Source organism: Gossypium arboreum, chromosome 1, assembly GCF_025698485.1.
Source record: "Gossypium arboreum isolate Shixiya-1 chromosome 1, ASM2569848v2, whole genome shotgun sequence".
NCBI lineage: Eukaryota > Viridiplantae > Streptophyta > Magnoliopsida > Malvales > Malvaceae > Gossypium > Gossypium arboreum.
Genome location: NC_069070.1, coordinates 113582267 through 113605795, shown reverse-complemented (window position 1 = coordinate 113605795; position 23529 = coordinate 113582267). Strand labels below are relative to the sequence as shown.

At 32.3% G+C, this 23529-nt stretch overlaps 2 protein-coding genes and 1 pseudogene across 2 annotated transcripts; 1 reads left to right on the top strand and 2 right to left on the bottom strand.

The window, feature by feature from the left end:
• Positions 1-2884: 2884 nt before the first annotated feature.
• On the top strand, positions 2885-14667 carry LOC108483042 (myosin-2-like). The gene is made up of 25 exons (XM_017786227.2): positions 2885-2961; positions 5790-6781; positions 7568-7669; positions 7772-7915; positions 8009-8159; positions 8283-8310; positions 8416-8584; positions 8752-8815; positions 8940-8953; positions 9050-9134; positions 9229-9332; positions 9437-9575; positions 9752-9870; positions 9989-10141; positions 10227-10316; positions 10456-10533; positions 10803-10961; positions 11180-11365; positions 11722-11927; positions 12031-12166; positions 12622-12751; positions 12977-13090; positions 13175-13290; positions 13452-13667; positions 13872-14667. The coding sequence occupies exons 2-25, from the start codon at positions 6362-6364 to the stop codon at positions 14313-14315; spliced, it is 3567 nt and encodes a 1188-aa protein (XP_017641716.1). The 5' UTR covers positions 2885-2961; positions 5790-6361; the 3' UTR covers positions 14316-14667.
• A 22-nt stretch (positions 14668-14689) lies between these two features.
• Positions 14690-15995, bottom strand: LOC108483044 (chlorophyll a-b binding protein 13, chloroplastic). Its single transcript, XM_017786228.2, is given in 5 exon segments — positions 14690-15087; positions 15089-15403; positions 15479-15534; positions 15537-15639; positions 15704-15995. Coding segments are annotated over 5 exon segments (786 nt in total). The 5' UTR covers positions 15821-15995; the 3' UTR covers positions 14690-14892.
• Positions 15996-16294: 299 nt separating this feature from the next.
• Positions 16295-21377, bottom strand: LOC108481881 (double-strand break repair protein MRE11-like; annotated as a pseudogene).
• Positions 21378-23529: the final 2152 nt, after the last annotated feature.

Sequence of the window (23529 nt, the reverse complement as noted above, 5' to 3'; positions counted from 1 at the left end):
AGTAGGGGCCACGTTACCGTTATGATTAATCTCCCTCCACTTATTATATAAATTTATTCAAAGAACACCACTATTTATTTCTATGGATTAGGGAAAATTAGAATTACTTACATGCCCTTGTAAAGGACATCAATTTTCAGTTATTAATGGATGGTTTTGGCAATAGATTTAATCACACATCTACCCTTTTAAATTACCAAAATTTATTAATAAAACATAAAACAAATAAATTATTATATTAGTCATATAAGCAACCATTTTCCATCCTTCTATTCTTACCCATCTCACCTTGAATGCCAAGAATAAAATTCAATTATTTATAATTATTTTTAAACCCAAAAACCCCAATATTTTAATTGTATTTTTCTAGGCAAGTAAACTTCAAATTACTATTTTATTGAAAATGTTAATTAACTATGTTATTGGGACTTGAATTTAAATATAAAATAGAATAAAAATTATTTTATTTAGGGTATTTAAATTTTGTTAAAATCAAATTAATCGATCAAACTAATTTAATTCGATTAATCGGTCGGTTAATCAATTTAATTCAGTCGGAAATTGATAAATTATTTTTGGAAGTTTGGTTATTGAGTAATTAACTGAACTTAATAATTAATAATACAAATTATATGTAGTTTTAATTTGGATAATTCGGTCAAATGAACATTATAAATTTAATTTAATTTTTATATATTTTATACTTGTTTTAACAAAAATTTTAAAATATATATAAATTTTGTTAAATTCGTTAACCAATCGACTAACCGAAATATTTTGGTTCGGTTATTTTTTTTAAAATTTTGATTCAGTTAATAGTTAAAAGCTTAAAAATTTGATTAATTCAATTAATACTAATCCGATTTGGTTAACTGGTTGAACGCCCCTATAAAAAAATATTCATAAATAGGATCTAAAAACATAAAATATAATTTTATACGTGTATGTATTTGAGCCCGCTCATAAAATTAAAACATTTTTCATCGATTATGTATCAAATATTAACTTCACAAGTCAAAATAATAATTTAATTGTTAATCCTAAAAGTTCCTTATTATAAGTTGTAAACTTCTAATTATTTGAATTTTCCTCCAATATTCCAACAAACTTTGACTCGCAAAGTACCTAATCATACTACAACTTGTAATCAAAAACATCATTAAAAAAAATCAAAAACAACTTTGAATTTTAATCAAACAACCGAATTTAAAAAAAAAAAAAGAAAGAAAAAAAACTGTCTCAAAGGACAAAATTTGTTTGCATTTCATTTTCAATCCCATTATCTTCATAACAAGTCAAGAAACATACCCTTCAAGTAAAGAATCCTAACGTTTTGGGCAAAATCAAAGCAAATGTGTAAACCTAATTATTGCAAAAAGAAAAAGAAAAAGGAGGACCACAATTACCCATAATCTTTAATTGCCTTATCATTAAATTTTTAACCATCAGCATTAAATTTGGCTAATTAATTCTCGTTATTCATGGTTTTCTAAATCAAAGCTTAAAATATTTAATTGTTTTTTTTTATTTAGTCCTCCGAAAGCTTGGATTTGTTACAATTTGATAATAAAAAATAAGGGTTTAATGAAAATGAAAAATGGGTAATCTAAAAGAATTGATCTACCTACCTACCAAAGAGTATTCTAATGAAAGTTGTATTGGTAAGTGGTAAGTAGGTCATTTATTCATTGGATGCAATGGAATTTGCATTATAATTTGTAAACAAAATAAATAAATAAATAATTGAATATATACAAGAAAAAAAAAGGGGAAGAAAAAAATAAGGGTAAACTATCAAAATAGTCATTTTTATTTGCCTCAGGTTACATTTTAGTCACTTATGTTTCAAATGTTACGTTTTAGTCATTTACGTGATTGTATTATAATATTTTAGTTACTGAGCTGTTAATTACCGTCAACGGTATAATGGTAAGCTGATGTGGTATATTAAATCATCATTTCAAATAAAAATATTAGGTTAAATTATACATTTAGTCCTTTTTTTTTTCATTTTGAGCAATTTAATTTTTTTCTTTTAAGTTCTTTTAACTTTTTTTAATTTTTCATTTTCTTCGCTTCTCCTCTATTTTTCTCCTTATTCATTTCTTTTAGCATAGTTTTTTTTAGGGTTTCTATTTGTTAAAACTAGTCCACAAACTCACCTCACTTGAAAAAAAATAAATTGTTCAAAAAAATAAAAATATAGGAACTAGTTTCAACAAATTAAAAATATAGAAAAACTATGTTAAAAGAAATTGAGAAGGGAGGGAAATAGATGAACAAGCAGAAGAGAATGAAAAAAAAAAGAAAAAAAAACATAAAAGAAAAGAAATACTCAAAATAAAAAAAAATATGGGGATTGATTGTAAATTTGTAACAGCCAAATTTTTCAGTGGTATCGGAAAACAGTGATTCGAGATTACAAAATCCAATGAGTAAGTTTAGAAATTTTAATAAATAATAATTATAGGCCAAGCGCAATTTAAAAGAATTTTTGAATTAGTGAATTTTGCGATTTTAAAAGAATTAATCAAGTAAATTGGGTTGAAAACGAGGTATCGAGACCTCAAATTCATAAAACAAGCCATAAATATTTTTAGAAATATTTATGGAGTGTTAGTAAGTCAGTATTAAAGTTTCGTCAAGAAATTTTAAGATTTTGGTAGTCAATTGGGTAAAAAGGATTAAATTGAATAAAGTGTAAAATTATGAAATGTGATTAAATAGCTCTAGTAATAATTAAAGGAGGACCAAATAAGCAATTAAACACCCATTATTGGGCTGAACGGCATGTGTGTAGGAAAAATAAAAACCAAGTGTGAACAAGGGGCAAAATTGGAAATTTTTGCAAATTAAGCATATAAAACAAGACAATTGAAAAATTTAGAGATATCATCATTCTTCTTCAGCAAAAACGCCGTGGGAGGTCTGAAAGTTGCTGTTTTTCATAGTTTTACATATGTGAGTTCAATTCTTGCCCTTTTCTTTGAGATTTTTATGTTTTTGTGACTTTTACAATTAGGTCCAAGTGTTTACTTCATTAGTTTTTGATTTTATGGATAAGTGTTGGCTGTTTATTATGAACTAAAATAGATTTGAAGCTTTTACTTTGTTGTTTGATGATTTTATCAAGTAATTTCAATAGAAATTGATTTTAGAACCTAATTGTGAAAAAGTTGTGAATTAAGGTTTAGTGCTGAAATTCTTATTTTTAAAGGTTGTGTAATAGTTTAGAATGATGGAATAAAATGTTAATTGAGAAAAATTAGCTTAAGTGATGGGCTAATTGAGCAAGGACTGAATTGTATGACCAGTGAAATTTAGAGGAAAAATGGTAATAAACATCTTGAACTAAAACAATTTTGGACAGCAGCAGTAGGTTAACTTTTAAAAATCACCATAAATTTTAGAAATTGAATCAGAGGATGAAAAAAATATTGAATTAAAGCTTATTGAGTCTAGTTTCTTATAGAAGAAACGGTGTAAGCAATTGAATTGTAAGTTATGAGATATAATAAATTTTGTGAGACAAGGTCAGAATGAATTTGGGTTCCCCTGTTCTGACTTTGGAAAATTACAAAAATTTGGATAAAAATAATTAGAGGCTCAAAATTATATTTTTAGAATCCTTAATGAGTCTATTTTCAAGATAAACCAACAAGAACATTCTCCGAGTTTTGTACTGTGAGATAATTAATTTTAAGTGAAGAGAGGTTAGAACTGTCAGATAGTGAAACAGGGGAAACTTTAATGAATAAACTGTACTAATTGGCTAAACCAAAAATTCTGAAAATTTTATGGTAGAAAGATATGTGAGTCAAGTTTCAAGGAAAATTTACAGATCTTAATTTGGATCTCTGTAGCTCAAATTAAAAATAATTTAGTGATTATGACACGAATGGACAACTTTAAACAAATTTATAAGTAAATAGTGAGATCATAGATAATGTTACTTATAAGAATGCTATATACATTAGGATGTGGAATGGAGAGGAGGAGGAGAAAAATAAACATATGAATTTTCAGCTAGCAAGGGTTTTGTTGGGTTTTTTCACACAGGAAGAAAAACATAACTAAGTTATCCGGATAAAACATGAAACTCTTGTTAAAGCTAGAGCAACAAAGTAATTATTCCGGATGAAATATGAAGCTCTTGTTAAAGTTAGAGCAACAAGGTAATAATTCTGGATGAAGTATGAAGTAAGTTTGAGATTCAAAGACTTAGGAGTTGTAACTAAACGAACAGAACCAAATGGGATAAAAAATTTAGAGAAGTATTTCATATTTCATCCGGGTAACATACATACTGTTGTTTGTTGCCACCCTTAATAGGTTTACTTTTAAAATGGATAATTTGTATGTTTTAGACTCAGGGACTAAATTGAATAAAAGAAAAATTGTACGGGCAATTTTGTAAAAATATCAAAAATGACCAAAATGAAGGAAATGAATTGTTTTAGTATTTAAATTATAAAATTAAATGAAACTATTAATTTAGATCAAGATCGGTGAAAACATGTTTTAGGGATTAAATTAAAAAGTGTTGAAATTGTGGAAAATTTTTTATTTTATAGAATTTATGGGTTTTATCAATATATATAAGAATAATTAGGTTCAAACAAGGATTTAATTACAAGAACTTTATTTTTCTTTGTCTATGGATGAAATCGTTATTAATCAAAAGTTTAGGGTAAAATGATAATTTTGCCTAGAGATTAATTGAATGTATTAGAATATGAAATAAATAAAATGATGATCAAATTTATTTATAAAGATCCGGGTGGCTCAAATATGAGACTTGAACGTGAAAAAGAAAAAGTTTTTGGATTAGTAAAACTATAAATATAAATAAGCAATGAAGTAAGTTCGTGAAACTTGAATTGAGTTATTGAATGTTTAAATTATACATTTATGTGACATGAATGTGAATTGAATGTTTAAATGTATATTTTGGGCTTTAAGGGCCCAATAGAGGGACATTATGATTATTTTCAGAATATAAATAATAAATTATTCAGAATTATTTAAAAATGCTCAGTAAACTCTGGTAATGCCTCGTACCTTATTCCGGCAACGGATACGGGTAGAAGGTGTTACAAAATTAACCTAAAATTTTTGTTTAAAATGATGATTTAACATGCCACTTCAGCTTACTGTTATACCGTTAACTGCAATTAACGGCTCAATGACTAAAATGTTAGAATGCAATAACGTAAGTAACTAAAATATAATATGAGGTAAATAAAAGTGACATTTTTATAGTTTATCTCATAAAATAATTTTTTATTATTAAGTGGATTATCATTTTATAGAAAGCGTTTAATTTGCATTTTTTTATATAATATAAATAACGAATAGTAATCTTAAATACTTTTATTTCCACTCAAGTCAAGCTCACATATTTATTTTTATTTAAATATATTAAAACATTGAAAATTCAATTTTATAGTTTTCATTATTTTCATAATTAAATTAAATAATTTTATAATTAATAATTTATTACAAAATCTTTGATTTATTTCAATCAAATTGTTTTCTACCTACCTATATAAAAAACATTTTTTTCCAAAATATATTCTTTGAATATACATTATAACTACCATTTTGAAAGCTAGTAAATAACTAATAAAACAATAAAATGGTACCTTTTTTCTATGAACTGTGTAAGAATTAAATAAAAAAGGAATAAAAGAAATTTAATAAAAATCAAAAAGAAAAGAAAAAGGATCAATAACTGTAATTTTATCTAATTCTCTTTTTTTTTTCCTTCTTCTTCTTCTTCTCTTCAGTTGAGTTTTTCTTTCAGGTCCCTTGAGTAACGCCTGTATTTCAATTCAACCAGCACCAAGCCGCTTTGTTTCTACTTTCTATTTTTATTTTTCTTTCCCAGTAATAAATTAATTAAAATATATTTTCAAAATATTATTTAAACCTTCTTCATTAGATCCGAACGTTTTTTTTTTCTTTTATTTTTTGATAAAACCTAAAGTAAAATAGGGAAAAAAGAACAAACCATAAGCTTAGTTGTTTCTAAAACAGTTTTGTATTTTTTTTTTGGTTGAAAGCTTTGTTTCTGAACAACCTTAATCTTTCTGTAAGAACTTTTTTTATTTTCCTAAATATTATCGCTGCGGTTTTTTTGCTATTTTTATGTCTTTCAGTTTTTTAACTGATGCTAGTTCCCTTGCAGTTGTTCTGTTTCTTTTAACGAAGTATTAAACGTTTTGATTCACTGTTTTTCATTCTCCGTTCATTTTATACGGTGTTACGATCTTCTTTTCAAAAAATTTCAATGCAAGTTTAGCGAAGAAATTAGTTTGAATTTATACGAGAAAAAAAGTTACTTTTCTTGTCCAAAAAAATGATGTTATCGGCGTCGCCAACGAGTATAGCGAAAAGTTCGCTAGAAGAGATGTTAGAGTCTCTACGATGGCAAGATGAGGACGAGAAGCCTAAAGACTTGCCACCGGCTTTACCGTCTCGGCCAACATCCAAGGCTAGACTTCCTTTGGCTCGCCGCTCCCTTCCGACGAACTTCAGAGTCGATTCTAACGGCGAAAGCGGTGGAATTTCAAGTGAAGTGGAACGAAAAGAGGAAGATAAAAGGAAGGAAGAAGAGTTGGGAGTGAAGAGACATGTTTTTGGGAGCAGAAAGATGAGGAAATTTGTGAATGTGGATTCGCCCTATAATTTGGAAGCAGTTGAAGGGAAGAAAGGGGAAGATAGGATTTCGGATGCTAAAGTTGAGGTGAATGATAATATTGGGCATTTTTTAAAAAAAGTAAGTGTTAAAGTCGATAATTGTTTTTTTCAATTGCTTTGTTCTATAAGATTGTTATCCGTGTTTTAATACCATTTAGCAGTGAAATTTGAAGAAAATCTTAGTTTTATTTAACTTTGATCCTTGTTTTAATACCATTTAGGAGGCATCTAATTAGAAGCTGGAGGGGAAAATATGTGTTCTTTTATGAAATGAGAACCTGCAGATTAGTTTAGCCTCCTTTTTTTCTTTTAATATTTAAGTAAATCATTTTAATAGTTTTCTTCGACAATTACTAAATACTAATGCGTGTCAAAGAAGTATTTTTCTTAATGAACAAGGAATGCTTTTGATGAAATGGGTTTGGGGGTGCTATGCTACAAATTGAGTACAATAACCTAATGGAGTCTAACTTTATAATTATAAAAATATGGTTTCATGACAACGAATTTGCAATGTTAGAAAATAGGCAGTATGGTTCATTTTTTATACTGCACTAGGGTTTATAACCCAGGACGTGTGTGATTGTCGAACATACTAGGATGTTGGTTTCAATTTTATGTAAATGTGATTTTTTCCAAACAGACAATGATATAAATTGTTGTTCAAAGGTTGTAAAGAGTGTGTTCGCTTCAAAAAAAAAAGGTCTATACGAAATTTCGACTAGTACTTAATTTTTCTTTTGTTGAAACATAAGAAATGGGAAGCATGTGCTTGAACATTCGTCTTCTGTGAAAATGATTACTAGTTTAGGTAAATGTATTCAATTTAAATAAATTGTATTTACTGTGAGAGGATTGGTTACAGAAACTTCGTGTTTGGTGCCGGCTATCAAATGGGCTGTGGGGATCTGGAACTATACAATCTACATCAGGAGAAGAATCATTTGTCTCCCTTTCCAATGGAAATGTAAGTTTGGATTGCTCATGGTTTTTAAAAGATTGGATAATTAGTATTCAGTATTCATTTTAGCATGTTTTTATTTCGATTTACATTGTATTGTTGGTATAGGTTGTAAAAGTCTCAAACAACGAGCTCTTACCTGCAAACCCAGAAATTTTGGAGGGTGTGAATGATCTCATACAGCTTAGTTATTTGAATGAGCCATCAGTTCTTCAGAATCTTAAGTACATATATTCTCGTGATATGATATATGTAAGCAGGATATAACCCTTACTTATGCACTTACTAAAGAGGATTATCTCTGCTTCCGAGCTTCATTTATACTCTTTTTTTTTCTTTATGTAGAGTAAAGCAGGTCTAGTTTTGATTGCAGTCAACCCGTACAAAGATGTCCAAATTTATGGGGAAGAGTTTGTCACAAGTTATAGGCAGAAGGCTACTGACAGCCCTCATGTTTTTGCTACAGCAGACACTGCTTATAATGAGATGATGAATGGTGAACGAAGCCATTCTTTCTTTTTCTTTCTGAAGTTAGCGTAAACAAGTGATAGTTTGTTTGTGTTGTTGTAATAACATGTTTCTGATTCTCTATCAATTGCCTATTTTTAAAATTTTGCAGATGGAATAAGTCAGTCTATAATCATAAGGTTAGTTGGAAATTTAATATTTGTTGTAATATGAGTACTGTAGCTTTTAAGCACAGGTTTTTTGTTTACAAACCATAGAATCAAATAAATAAATTTATCTTGCAGTGGGGAAAGTGGAGCTGGGAAAACTGAGACAGCAAAAATGGCAATGCGGTACCTAGCTGCCCTTGGAGGTGGCAATGGCAGGATAGGACGTAAAATCCTTTGGACACATTGCATACTTGAAGCATTCGGGAATGCAAAGACATCCAAGAATGACAATTCTAGCCGATTTGTGAGTTCTTTTTTCCTTCACTCTCTATTACTATAAATTATTCTCATGGCTAAAAGAATCCTTGCTGATTGTATAAACCCCAGAGGACCAATTTCTACTTTGATTTGTGTTTTTCACATTTGCTATAGCTCAGTAAAGTACTTCTTTATTACTCTGTTATGATGCAGGGCAAGCTTACAGAAATTTATTTTACTGAAACGGGGAAGATATCCAGTGCCAAAATTCAAACTTGTAAGCATATTGAATTTAAAAATTGCTATTATAACTTTGTAGTAATAAAATAACATAGATTAATCCTGGCCACTGACTTGATTTTTGTGCTAATGTTGATTCATCAACTAATAATCGTGGATAGTTCTTCTGGAAAAGGTGAGTTCCTGACCCAGTTACACTTTATATTGGATTTTATCTCTGTTATCATGTATGATATCTGATGTTGATGTTTTTTATGTCACCTTTGAGCAGTCAAGAGTAGTTCAGTTGGCTGCTGGTGAACGGTCTTACCATATCTTTTATCAACTTTGTGTTGGTGCTCCACCAACTCTAAGAGGTACTATTTCATTTTACATCATTTCACGCTCTAGTTCAGAAAAGTTTAGGCTCTGGGAAATATATTTATGATCCTTGGAATCATTTCTTTGCAGAGAAACTGAATCTTAAAATGGCCAGTGAGTACAACTATCTTATCCAGAGTGACAGCTTGGTGATTAATGGTGTTGATGATGCTAAGAAATTCCAGAAGCTTGTGGTAATTTGAAAGGCTAGATTTAATGTCACCATAATAGTGTAGGCATTTGTTTACCATTTAATTTGTCACATGTCTTTTAAGCAATAGTTTCCCCATTTCTGCAGGAAGCCTTAGACATTGTTCAAATGTGCAAAGAAGAGCAAGAGCAAGCATTTGCAATGATTGCTGTAGTGCTGTGGCTGGGAAATATATCATTTCAATCAATTGACAATGAACATTACGTGGAGGCATCAGCTGATGAAGGTAATAATATTTGTGCATAGAGAGAGAGAAACTGGATTCCTTCTTTGTTGTAGAATTTTTCAATTAACTGGATTTGCTTGCGCCTTACATAAAACAATGAATATAATGCCTGTTAGCTAGCCCTTTGTTTTGCTTGCAAGTATAAGTGAGATATTTTTCTTTTCCCCTTGTTGCAGCTTTAACCAGTGCTGCCAGGCTGATGGGTTGTACACCCCATGAACTGAATCAAGTTTTATCTACCCATAGAGTCCAAGCTGGCAAAGATAGTTTTGCTAAGAAATTGACATTGCAACAGGTTCGTTCAGTTTTTATTAGCAAAAGTATTCTTCCTCAATTCTACCATCATAAGTCATATTCTATATTAGCTGTTGCGCACACATTAATGACATGATAATGTTCTTTTTGTAATATAGGCGATTGACTCGAGAGATGCATTGGCAAAATTCATCTATGCAAGCTTGTTTGACTGGCTTGTGGAACAAATCAATAAGTCACTTGGAGTTCATAAAAAATACATAGGCAGGTCCATAAGCATCCTTGACATTTATGGGTTTGAATCATTTAAGGTAAGTAGTTTATAATTGGCTGTTTAGATATTATAATTTTGTAGAAAGTTTGTTCAACTAATAATATTTCTTTTCTGATTTTCAGAAAAATAGCTTTGAACAGTTTTGTATAAATTATGCAAATGAGAGGCTGCAACAACACTTCAACCGGTATCTATTTAAGCTTGGGCAAGAGGTAAGCAACTCAAACCTTAAGTTGGGTTTCCATAACTCTGCCCTTATTTTACTTGGCTTACAGATTGATTTTTAGTAGTCAAATTTCTATATGATCTGTTTCCCACTATCAAGAGTCTCTTCCTTTTTTTGTATTTCAGGAGTATGGGTTGGATGGGATTGATTGGACCAAAGTTGATTTTGAAGACAACCAAGAGTGCTTGGACTTATTTGAGAAGGTAACTTGGTTAAATAGTTTCTTTGTCAGCAAAGCTCATTTGAAATCCATTGGAATGACTCTTTTCAATATATATTGCGCGGCATATGGTTCATGTGTATTTTGTGGTTTTCCTTTTATTTAGAAATTAAGCTTAGTTTTACTGAAGTATGTTATCTTAGCTTCGGTGCTGATGCAGGCTGAAGTTTTTATTTCCTTATCTCGTTTTATTACAAAGCAAAATGTTCCAGGTTAATATGTTATTCTTCTTTTTAATTGTTTATTTTGCAGAAACCATTGGGGATATTTTCTTTGTTGGATGAGGAATCAAATTTCCCCAATTCAACTGATTTTACCCTTGCTAATAAGTTGAAGCAGCATCTGCATTCTAGTTCTTACTTCAAAGGAGATAGAGGCAGGGCCTTTAGTGTACGACATTTTGCGGGAGAGGTCAGTCACTGCTCTTTCGAGGACAGTTAGAAATTCATTCTAAGATTTCCTTTCATTCAATTTCAAAGGAAACATAGTCAAACCCTGAGTTGCAATTAAGAAAGTGTAATTTTTGGAAATGTTGAATTTGTTTACAAATAGGTTCAAAGGTATTGCATACTAGTAAAATTGTAATGCAAGAAGCATGCATGAAATTACTGATTTTTGGTCTTCTACAGGTATTATATGATACTAATGGCTTTTTGGAAAAGAACAGAGATTCTCTGAACTCTGACTTAGTCCAACATCTATCATCCTGTAATAGCGAGTTGCCACGATTGTTTGCCAAAAAAAGAATTAATCAATCTCTAAAACCAACAATTTCTTCAGACACTCCAAAGCAAAGTGTTGGTACAAATTTTAAGGTAAAATTACTTCCTTAATTGTTTTATTCCAACTATATCTGGTGGTTGTAATGTAGTTCAAACTGATTGATAAAACTACAAAGCTTTTTATGGTCTCCATTCTAATAGAGAAGGTTTTTTAACATTAATCTTCATCATAAAGTATTTGTACATTTGCCAATCCTTTGAATGTCATATATTATTAAGTGTTTTTGGTTCTTGTGTCTTTTTCTTGGGTATTTGACATGAATTTCCCTTTGAAATCTTTTACATTACTTTGGCAATGCCGGAGTATCTAATGTAGTAGTATGAATATTGGTGTTTACTGCACAATGGCATACTTTGTAGATGTTTAGGTTTTTCTTCTGTACTCGCAGGGCCAACTCTTCAAACTAATGCACCAGTTGGAAAATACAAAACCTCACTTTATTCGCTGCATAAAGCCAAATTGCAAGCAGCTCCCTGACATGTATGAAGAGGAGCTTGTCTTGCAGCAGCTTAGATATTGTGGAATTTTGGAGGTTGTTAAAATCTCAAGGGCAGGATATCCCACTCGAATGACACACCTGGAGTTTGCAGAAAGGTATCAGCTAATACCTTCTGTAGTTAATAGCTTGTTTTAATTAAATTTTTTTTAAAAGTATTCTCTCTTCAGCATACTTCTCATATATTCATGCATTTCATAGGTATGGGTTCTTACTGTTGGAGACCAATGCTTATCAAGATCCATTAAGTATTTCAGTTGCTGTTCTGAAACAATTTAATGTCCTCCCTGACATGTATCGAGTTGGCTATACAAAACTGTATCTTCGAACTGGGCAGGTAAGTTCTATACTCCTGTTTTTCATGTTTCTTTTAATTTTTGTGCTGTGATTTCCAATATTGGTACGTCTTTCCCCAAAGACTTCCAGTACCTATATGACACTATAGATGATTGGAAGAGCCGACCAACACAACTCTTGATCCATGTAAGGTGGTTCCACTTGAACTGGGAGAAATGACTCCTTTTTATGGCTAAAAATCATGTTAGCCAAATTGGTCACAAACCTTTTTCAAGTGAAGCATAAATAACCAGATTGATATATAAATGTAAATGGATCGTTGTATGGCGAATAAAAACCTGAAATATCTCTTGATGCTCAGAGTTTGACATTATAGTTGAAATACTGAAATTTGGAACATAGAGATGCCATGCCAACTTATTTCATTCTGTTCATAATTAAATTACATAACAATTTATTTGATGCTGTTATTGTCTTGCTGTGGCTGGTATACAGATTGGTGCTTTGGAGGATAGAAGAAAACAAGTGTTGCAAGGAGTAATTCAGGTTCAGAAATACTTCCGTGGTCACCGAGCTCGTCGCCTTTTCCATGAGTTCAACAAAGGAGCAAAAACCATACAATCATGTAATAACTTCTCCCAATCAAAACTCCTTTCCAATAAAAATTAAGCTTTCTGCTGGATATTTTAGACTTTAGTCTTTAATAACCAGCACCCTTTTTACACTTCAGAGGCTTGAAGTATAGATTTATTTATGTTTGTGGCACTAGTCCTTTTCTAGATTATAGGCATCCAACTTTGATTTTTTATTTATTTTGAATAGATTGACGGATATTTCCTTTGTGATGCAGTTGTTTGTAGTGAAAATATCCGAAGGAAGTATGCTATTGAGGCAAATAGGTGCTCATCGTATGCTTCTCATTTACTTGATGAGCAGTTGGCGTCAGTCATATATTTACAATCCGGTAAAATCTTTGTTTGCTAGTTAAATTTGTGGCTTTCAGGTGTCTACAATTCTCTTATCATTATCTTGTTTTTCTCCATTGCAGTAATCCGCGGGTGGTTGGCCCGCAGAGATTTCAATAACATGCATAATTTGAAACAGTTGAACCTTGAAAGTGTAAAATCTAGAAGAAAGGTGGGTAGGAAGATTTCTGAAGCAAAGGTATTCACTACACTTGACACGGTAACATTCTAAAAGTACTCCTTTTTCAAAGAAATTTTCTAAATCATTTTTATTCTCTTAGTTGCATGCTTCTGAGCATGTTTTACTTTCTCAATGGTCTGTAGTCTGTTCTTTAGGTCTGACAATTTTTGCTTAACCAGGACATGCCACATGAGCAACAAATTCAAGTTGTACCTTCCGTAATGGCAGAACTTCAGAGAAAGGTTCTCAATGCAGAAGCAATATTGGGGCAAAAAGAACAGGAAAATGCCACTTTACGTGAGCAACTACAACAGTATGAAGCAAGGCATTTGGAGTATGAGGCAAAGATGAAATCAATGGAGGATATGTGGCAAAAGCAAATGGCATCGCTACAGGTGAGTTTTATGTTTATACATAAAGATAAAAACATGTTTGCGTGAAGGTGATTGTTGTTGACCAACACAAAAGGTCTTGATAATTGTTGCAAGTAACTGAAAAACCATTATGATCCTGATGGTTGCAGCTATTAACTTAGAATAAATGCATGTTTAATAATTTAATAACTTGATATCTACTAATTGTGATTGCATTTATTGCAGACAAGTCTTGCTGCAGCTAGAAAGAGTCTTGCTGCTGACAGTAATGCTGGTCAGCGAAGAGGTGATGTGGTATCACCTCGGTATTATGATTCTGAAGATAATGTGTCCATGGGATCTCGAACTCCTGTTGGGAATATGCCTGATGTTGTTAGGGGTAGAGAGAATGGATCTTTGAATGCAGTGGGCAATCTGCTAAAGGAATTTGAACAGCGGAGACAAACCTTTGATGATGATGCAAAATCCTTGGCTGAAATCAGAATGGCACAGCCAACTTCTAACGTGAATCTTGATGATGAATTTCAAAGATTAAAACGCAGGTTCGAGACTTGGAAGAAAGAGTACAAGTTGCGATTGAAGGAAACCAAGGCAAGACTACATAAGCGTGGATATGAATCAGACAAAACTCGAAGAAAATGGTGGGAGAAGCTAGGTTCAAGATCCTGATTAAATCCCAGTTTGAAATGATCATCTCCATTGATTGGAGAATTGTTGCCAAAATTACTTGTATCAGTTCTCAGGTACGGTTAGTTAACATTTATGGCAACGAACATAAATGTTTCTGGCAGTCCATGGACAGGGAGGGAGACATTGTATTTGTATATCTCACCAATTTTTGCTACTTGGGAGGAATTATCATGTGCATAGACAAATAGGGATTCCTCGCGTTGATACTGCTTTCTTCTTCGAGTAGTTTGGTTTAGTTTATGTATATTATGTTGTCAAGTTATGTAAGATCCAACTTTCTAGGTTCTTGTATACAAACGAAATGATAATTGTTCATATGTTTTTCCCTAAATTATTTTGTCATGTAATCTGCATTTGACAGAATTAAAATTTGGTTAATCATTCTCATATGAATGGAAATCCCAGCCATCATGGGACCCTACACCGAACTTGATCATGAATTTCATTGACTTCTCAGTGACACAGGTTTCAAATTTCAGAGTGATGCGAAATCTACAGGTACATAGAGGATAGATACAAGAAAATAATGAAACAAGTTCGATCCGGGGCTGTTAATTTACGATCCAGGCAGAAACTTATTAGCATAGACCCAAGCATTGTTGGCAACAGGGTTGTCAAGGTGGTCCAAAAGATTTTCCAGTGGACCTTTGCTAATGACAATGGCTTGAACGAAGAAACCAAACATAGAGAACATGGCTAGCCTGCCATTCTTGATTTCCTTAACCTTAAGTTCAGCAAATGTGACAGGGTTTATCAGCAAGACCAAGAGGGTCAAAGTATTGGCCACCAGGGTAAAGGTCATTGCCTTCCCCGACTTCAGGGAGACCATTGATGCGGAATCCTTCGACTAGTCCCATGAGGACAACCTGGAACCCAGGGATAGCGAGAATGCTTTGAGCATAAACAAGGTTGGGGTTGCCCAGGTAGTCCAAGCCACCTTCTGAAAAAATTTCAGCTCCTGTCTTGAACCATACTGGTTCCTTGAAGTCAACTCTAAGCCATTTCTCAAGGACTTCTGGGGTGATGCAGCCTAGTGCTCCCAACATTGTCCATCTTCCATGAATTACCTATGAAACAAGGAAAAATGACATTGGATCTAGCTTTAAAGGAGGCAACCAGTTTCAATTGCTAAGAAGGTTTACCTCAAGAGCCCTGTTCCTAGCAAAGGCCTCAGGGTCACCTGACAAACCAACAGTTCCCATCCGTAGTCACCAGGGAACTTGCTGTTCAAGTAGGATGGAATCTGAGCTGAAAAGGGTCCCAAGTACTTCACTCTGTCTGGTCCATACCACAGTTCATTTCCCTACACATTACATTACATTACACACCAAATGCTTAAGAAAAGATAAAAGAAAAAAAAACCTTACTATTGTGTATTTGGTAGTGCCCACGGAGACAACATCTCTGAGAGGGTTAGCATTTCTGTTTTGGCCAAGAAATGGGGTTGGCCTAAGGACGGTTCCTGAGCTAAGCATTGAAGCCATTGTCTTTCAAAGTTAGAAGGGGGCAACCCTCTTTTTTTTAAAAAAAATATTCAGTTGATTTTAGCTGGATAGGAAAATGCAGAGAAAAGGAAGTGAATGTTTTATATACAAATATGTAGAGACGAAGAAAGAAAGAAGAGAAAGAAATGGGTTGGTAATGAAAATGAGATCAGCCAATTAAAACGTTGCAAAGGATTTGAAGTATCTCCAACTTTTATCCTTATATCCACATATATTATCTTTTTTTTTTCTTATTAGTCCACCCCCCCTCCAAATAATAAACGAAGCGAAACATGGTTATGGTTTGGGCTTGGGCTTCTGCGTGTAGGAAAGAAAAATTTTAAATTTATGCGGTGAGTGTGGATCGAACACGTGACCTTTAAATCTTCAATCTGACGCTCTCCCAACTGAGCTATCCCCGCAAATTGACTCTGTTCATCTGCACAACTTATTTCAATACAAAAGAAACCAACCTTTCTGAAATAAAGTTGTATTACTGAATTAGCAAACGCCAATACACCCATTATTTGTTACATTTGGACATTCTTAAAATTTAAACTAAATTTATACTCTGCTAATGCTAAACTTTTCCCAATATAGACTTTGCATGAGGAAAAAATAGAAATCGACCAATATTCATTATGTGCAAAAACAGCCACAGATCATTTACTGCCTACCACTTAAAAATATCATCTGTACCTATTTCTCCCTTAAAAATCATTCACGACTCAAGGTTGCTGCTGGATTTGTGTTGCTTTTCAATTTATCATCATAATCATCTAGGTTGGTGTTATGATGCTCAAAGGTTGGGGAAGCGTGATGAGACTTTTATCTTCTCAAGGCACCATAACTTTTTGTTACCTAAGAAACATGAAGGAAGAGGTTCAAACTTCGGTTGGCGAGTCCAACAACACGGTGAAGTTTCGAGTGGAAATATTTGTAATTTAGAAGTAGAAATTGCGGAAAGTGACACTGTCAAAAACAAAGAATAGAAGAACAATCACTAACCCGAGGTTGAGGCTTGTTAAATCTCCTTATAATCTCTTCAGTATCGTCTTCATCATCATCATCATGCTTGTTCATGAGCGCTTTGTGAACTAAAGAGTCTTCAGATTTCCTTCCTCGCTTAGATGTAGACCCTCTACCTCTTCCCCTAGGACCGGCTCTCGCCCTTTACCCTGAACGATTTCATCCTTTTCCTTCAAAATATATAGAGCATTTGTTCAGATTGTATTTACATTATTCTTGAAACTGTGATTTCTGTGTACAGTCGCATAGAGAAGCAATAGAGTGGCAACATAGGATTGAAATGGACTAGGAGGTATTTCATACCAAATTGTTGTCAACCTTATTAATCCCATGATCTTTACTTGAAACAGAGTTAACGTTCTCCTTGTCATTAGCAATACTTTGGACTGCAGCTGATGCGAAAACTGATGCAGACCTGCATTAGGAAAATCACCCATGAAATTTACCCAGTGATGCAAATATCCATACTTATAAGGAATTAAAAAATAAAACTTGAGTGAAATAGAGAATATGCATTCTTCAAATAACAATTAATATTGTTGTGGTAAACACAGTAGTTTTATTTTCAAGTAGCAGCAACATTGACAGCCCCAGAATTACAAAGCAAAAAGGATTCAAGCGATAAAAGAAGAGGGTTTGCAGTTAGAAAAGGTTGAATTTTTCTACAATTGATATTGTATTGTACCCGATACTTATTTCTCTAGTCATAAATCAAATTACTTGTCAACAAGTTAAATCGAAGTATCACCTTTGAGAATGGTGAAACCCCAACGTAGCATCAAGAGTTGTCTGCTTTAAGCCACTAGAGCCTCTGCCTCTTGCCTCTGCCTCTACCTCTACCCCTTCCTCTAGTAGAATTTTTACCTTTAACAAGTTCTGAAGCATCCCCAGATGATCGAGAAGCTGTTAGTGGCCCTTTCCGGCCTTTATAGGCAGAGCTTAGTATCTGTGCTGTATCTTCATCATCACTAAAGGAGGCTGCACTTCCTATTCCTTTATCGTTTTTACTCCAGACATTCTATAATATTGAAGAACCAATAGTTTAGATGCAAAGAATGTTATATAAGAAAACATAACATTTAAACAAATAGAAAGTGGAACATATGGAATATTCGTAAGATTACCTTAAAGGATTGCACGCTGGAGGTGAATTGAAGGGTATCCTTAGAGTGTGAGGACCTTTCCTTAACACGTTCCTGCAAAATTAATATATGAATTGAAGGTATAGTGTACTATTTCCATCCATTGAAGGCACTCAGTAAAGAATGATTGACTAAGGAACATTTTTGCTATTGGGAATATAGCATTAAAAGTTTGCAGTAATATTTATATCAATCAACTTGAAATTCTTGCCTCCAAGCATTCCCCAACTTTAAGAACTAAATCTTCTTCTTCACATTTCAAAGCATCTGAATCCTTTCCAATTTTGTTCTGTCAATAAAAAGAGTGAAGAAAATAGGAAAAAGATGAAATAAGAAAGTCTCAAACTAATACGAGCAATTGAGCAAACCATAAGATTCTATCATAATATATTACCCAAAAGGACTTTATAACAGGAAGCTTCAATCGACATAAAATAAAACAAGAATTGAAAGTTAAAGTTAAAACAACACGAAGCCTTTAACCAAAATGCAAGGTTGACTATATGGATCAGATAAAGCCATTTAGCTCTATTTAGGACCATATCTGCAGTTAAACCAGTAAAAGTAAGGTCCTTTATAGTACTTTCTGCCCATGTCATCTTCGGTCTTCCCCTCCTCATTCTAACATTATAGTTTACACTGTTTTAACTAAATATTTCTAACCTATAAAATACTTACTCGAGTTTCTTCAAAATTGTATTGCACACAGTTATAGAAAGCTAATTTTTCATCCTTATTAACAAAATTGTGCAGTGCAACATCCAAGTCATTGACCGGAAGGATCTCCATTTTCTGCAACATGATAAGGATGGGGCTAAAGGTGAAAAAACTTCATTATAAATATTTGATCCCAGCATGAGAGTCCCCATTCAGTCTAATAACTGAAAGAAAACAGGAATCTGATACAATTTTCATGTCCAGAAGCACTCGATCAAAGCTTAGTTATCATGCAAAATTTTGTTTTGCATTGAAAATATAGTATTTGCAAAATAAAAAATAAAAAATATCACATTCTGTGAGAACAATATTTTAAAATCATTACACAAGTTGTGTAGTACCCTCCGGACTACACTAAAATAAGAATTAAGTGACATATGTAAAATAATCAAGACGAGAAGGAAACAGTGAATGCTGATACCAAATTGTTTTCAGCGACTAATGCTTATATATTCTGTTGATTCAGTTCTTCTGGATGAAGTCTTTTAGAATCATCAATTTTGGCTACAATCATAAAGACAGTTAAATTAAACTTTTGTTCAACCATGTTTCTAGAAGCTAACATCAAGCAGATAAAATTAAGAAAATAAAGGAGCTTCGACAATCCAGATGCTGCTATTATGTTTATAGTAAAATATTACTCCAAATAGCATCTATTATGCAATAGCTTTCAAAAGTGAAAATAAACTTCCAAGCCAACAGCTGTTTCAGTATATATTTGTGAGTTCTGCCCCGTGAACCTCGTAACAGAATATTTCACTGGCCACCTATTCTTATCTTTTCTTTTCCTAAAAAAGTTAGGGGGTTTATGCGATTAATTTCAGCAGGCAAAAGCTTATTTATATTTGCAAATAGAGCAACCAATGTTGCATGTTGTACAAATTCTTGTTTGCGACTCCCCCCTCCAAAAACAAAAAAATAATTTCCTTTTCTTTTTTATTTTTTTAAAAAGTATGGCTGAGAAGTAAACAGTTAAATTTTCTAGAAGCAGTCAGAGTTGAGTGCATTATAAAGCCTGGATGATTAAATTACCTTCTTTCTGACTCCTTCTAGAAGCCTTTGAAATATAAGAATATCTTGGGGATTTGCAACCTGGATTCATTGAATTCTAGTTATTTTGCGTCTGAATGAGAAAAAAAAATACATATACCCATTCCTCATACAATATGAACAATAGCCTTAAGATACCTTCCCAACATACTTCTGTCCCAACCTTTGAAGATTTATTGTCATGAATCCAGAGTAATCCACCTATAATGTCAAATGGAATATTGAAATAGTTATCTCCATATGCTAGACACACTCTCTTGGGAAATGAATGACTTACATTCTCAAGATAAGAATAGAGTAAAATTTTTTCAAAAAAAAAAATTGCACACTAGATCAGTACAGAAAATTTCAAATGATAAAGCTACTAGGTAAAGAAAGATTAAATTCATGAAAGAGAAAAAGACAAAATAAAAGGTCTCATTAAAAGCGAAGGCAAGGATGCTTTACATCCAACATACTAGATGGATGATTTCAGACAAAAGGTTTAACAAGATGTGTAAGCAATTTCCGAAAGACAACTTGCTAGCAACAAAGATCCATGTTGAAAACTTTCCCAATGTAGTAGAGATTTTAGAAATATGACTCATTAGATAGCATGGGAGTTTCCAAGTGAAATCCTTAATACTAGTCACCACATCACCATCACACACTTCTGTCAATAAAACTTTAAAAGAAAAAAATATTATTTTTTATTTTGAAAAAGGACAGAGGTGATTAAAAAGACAAATGCATGAAAGGAATCATGGCTGAAGATAAAACTAAGGATGAAAAGGATTTGTCAGCCTTAGTTAGGTTAGAGATCTGTAGCAGTCTTTCTTCGATTTCCTTTGAAAATGACATAGAAACATAAGAATGCAGGGGAAAGGGGCAGGCTGCTATACCTCTAAAAAGTGAAACATGTATGCAATAATCAGCTTTCATAGTAGCATTAGCATTGTTAACAAAGCAGAGGCTGAAATCACCTTAACTCGGACTAATGGAAGTTTGGGCTTTGATCCATTGACAGCCTTCCTATTAGACTTCTCTATTAGATCAGAAACCTAAAACGGAATTTTAATTATTACGATAAAGGCAATAAAGGATTTTGTTCTCACCATAAATGCTTAAAAGATTTAATCATTAGACTTCTCTATTAGATAAAGTTTAAAATCATCTCATAAAAGAAAGAGACTTGCCACTTTGTCCAAATGTTCAAGAATTGAATTTCAATCATTGGGATCAATGTCAGGTTCATCCTTCAACACAACCTAAATCATGAACATTGAATATGACAAAAGAATTCTTCTCAATTTCTTGCCTTATATAAATAGTTTCAAAAGTATTTAACAATGATACTGCTTTACCTCTATATATTCAAAAGGTCTCACTGCTGTCAAAGGTATTTTGGTTGGACGATATTGATTGCCCTAAACAATAGTAGCAAGCCATGGTGTGAAAATATATATAAGAAACCGATACTGCTTGATTAAATGACAAATCCAATCTTTCAGGTGTAGAACCTTAATTTCTAAAAGAAGCACATGCTTTGGCTTTGATTCTCCATCAATCAGGGATGTTGCAACTGAGGAACCTGGCTGAGTAATGTGAAATCCCATCCCTGGCACGCGTTGTAAAACCATATTTTCGAAACCATTTTTTGAAAATGGGAATCGACTTTTGAAAACGAAAGTTGGGGACGCCACCAATCCTTTTTTGAGGTATAATTGGGCCATCTTATAAAACATTTTGGTCCACGAATTTTAAGAAAACGGGTTCGGGAGTCGGTTACGTATGAGGAATGATTAGCACCCTCGACACACCCAAAATTGGTACTTAATCGATTAATTAGTGTCTTAAAAGTCAAAAATTAAAGATATGGACAGGGTTCAAAATGCGATCCTCCTTTTATTGGCTTTTAAAAAATTTAGGTAAGTCAAATGTGTATTAAAGACCATCTCACCTTGAGGTAAAACATTACATCCAGTACGTTAGGACACAACATTTTTGACCCTCAAATGTGATCTTGCCTTTAAAGCGTGTGTTTTAGCTTTAAGAGGATATTCGAATATCCAAAAGAAACAAAGAAAGCAAAACCCAGTACGTTAGGGCACGATCTTTTGAATTCTTTAAATACCGACCATTGCCTTTATTTTGAAAAATTTTAAGAGTGAACCGGTAAAAGGATATTCTGATATTCAAAACAAACAAAGAAAGTAAAACCCAGTACGTTAGGGCACGATCCTTTGAATTCTTTAAATACCGAACGTTGTCATTATTTTAAAAATAATTGAGAATAAATCTGTGAATAAATGAATTTGGGCAATTGAAATTTAAAAAAACGAAAATAATGGTATGTCACATGCAAATGACATTACTGTAATAAACTAAATGATGCATATTAACAATAAAACATAGTAGCAAAAAAGGTTTAATGACAAATAATAAAATGGTAGTGGTAACATATTAATAATAGTACAAACAAAAGAAATAAAAATAATTATATAAATATATAAAACAATAGATAATAGGAAAAAGGATTCCTAATAATATAAATATTAATAACAAGAAAATAGTCGAAACAAACAAAGTATAATTTTAAAACAGGATCTTCAAAAATAATAGTTGTATACATTATAATTAGGAAAAATAATTTAAAAAATAATAATAAATACACAATATACAAGTAGAATAATATGGAATCAATAATAAAATATATATATGAAACAATTAATAACGCTAGCGTATATATATAAAAATAATTTTAGAAGTATTTGAATTTAATATTGTAGTGATTTTAAAACAAAGAAATATAAGTATATGGTAAAACTCTAGGAAATTATATACATAAGAAAAATATTTATTTAATATATTAATAAAACAAATATTACGAACTATTATAATAGTAGAATATAATAAATAATATTAGTAATAAAATAATATTATTCTTAACAATCAAGTATAATAAAATAGTAATAATAAAAATAATAATACTAAAAATAATTAATTTTATGGTAAAAAGTCCAAAATAATCGAAATAGGGCTTAATTGAATTAAAAAAGGAAATTCTGAGGTAAAAACATAATAAAAGGAGATAAGGAGACCAAAATGCACATGCGAGTAAGGAGGGAGGGGTCTGAGCGCAAATTTTAGGGGCAATTTGAAAGCATTTAAAGAAAACGAAAAAAAGACTTGATTGAACGTAGGTGCAGAGGAAAGGGACTGGTCGCGAAAATTGCCCATTTAAAAGAAATATGCGCAGTTCTAGCCTATATTCAATGCACGGCCTGCTTTTGCCCTTCCCCAAGCTCTGCTTTGGAGAATAAAAAATAAAAACAAATGAAGCATTCCTTTTAATTTTTTTTTAAAACATTGAAGAACCTTTTAGAAAACTCCCCAAAAATTTATTCATCATTTCTCTTATTTTTCCTAAAAAACAGAGAGAAAGCTCTCAAATCTTTTACTTTTCGACCAGCGCTGCCTTCATCGGAGATCCGGCGCGCCGAGGTAGCCGACCTCGCGAGTTCACCGATAAGTCCCCTCTCTCCCTCTCTTGTTTTTTTTAAAACCCTTTGAAAAATAATGGAAAAGAAAAAGAACAAACGAAATCTGAATCAAGAGAAAATTCCAAAAAAGAATGAAAAATCACCTTTCGAACCTTGCTCCCGATTCTCGATTTACTCTTGACTTTGTATATTCTCTACTATATTCGAAAAAAAGATCCCCTTTACAGTGTTTTTCGAGGGCTTTTATAGCCCTTTTTACAAATGTTTTGCTGTTGTACGTTTGTAGGTA

What these genes read in the sequence shown, in the direction of transcription:
- LOC108483042 (XM_017786227.2), top strand. Translation starts at nt 6,362, where the DNA reads ATGATGTTATCGGCGTCGCCAACGAGTATAGCGAAAAGTTCGCTAGAA. An exon ending in ATTCTCGTGATATGATATAT is followed by an intron (nt 7,916 to 8,008) that starts GTAAGCAGGATA and finishes TTCTTTATGTAG; the next exon opens with AGTAAAGCAGGTCTAGTTTT. An exon ending in ATGGGTTTGAATCATTTAAG is followed by an intron (nt 10,142 to 10,226) that starts GTAAGTAGTTTA and finishes TCTGATTTTCAG; the next exon opens with AAAAATAGCTTTGAACAGTT.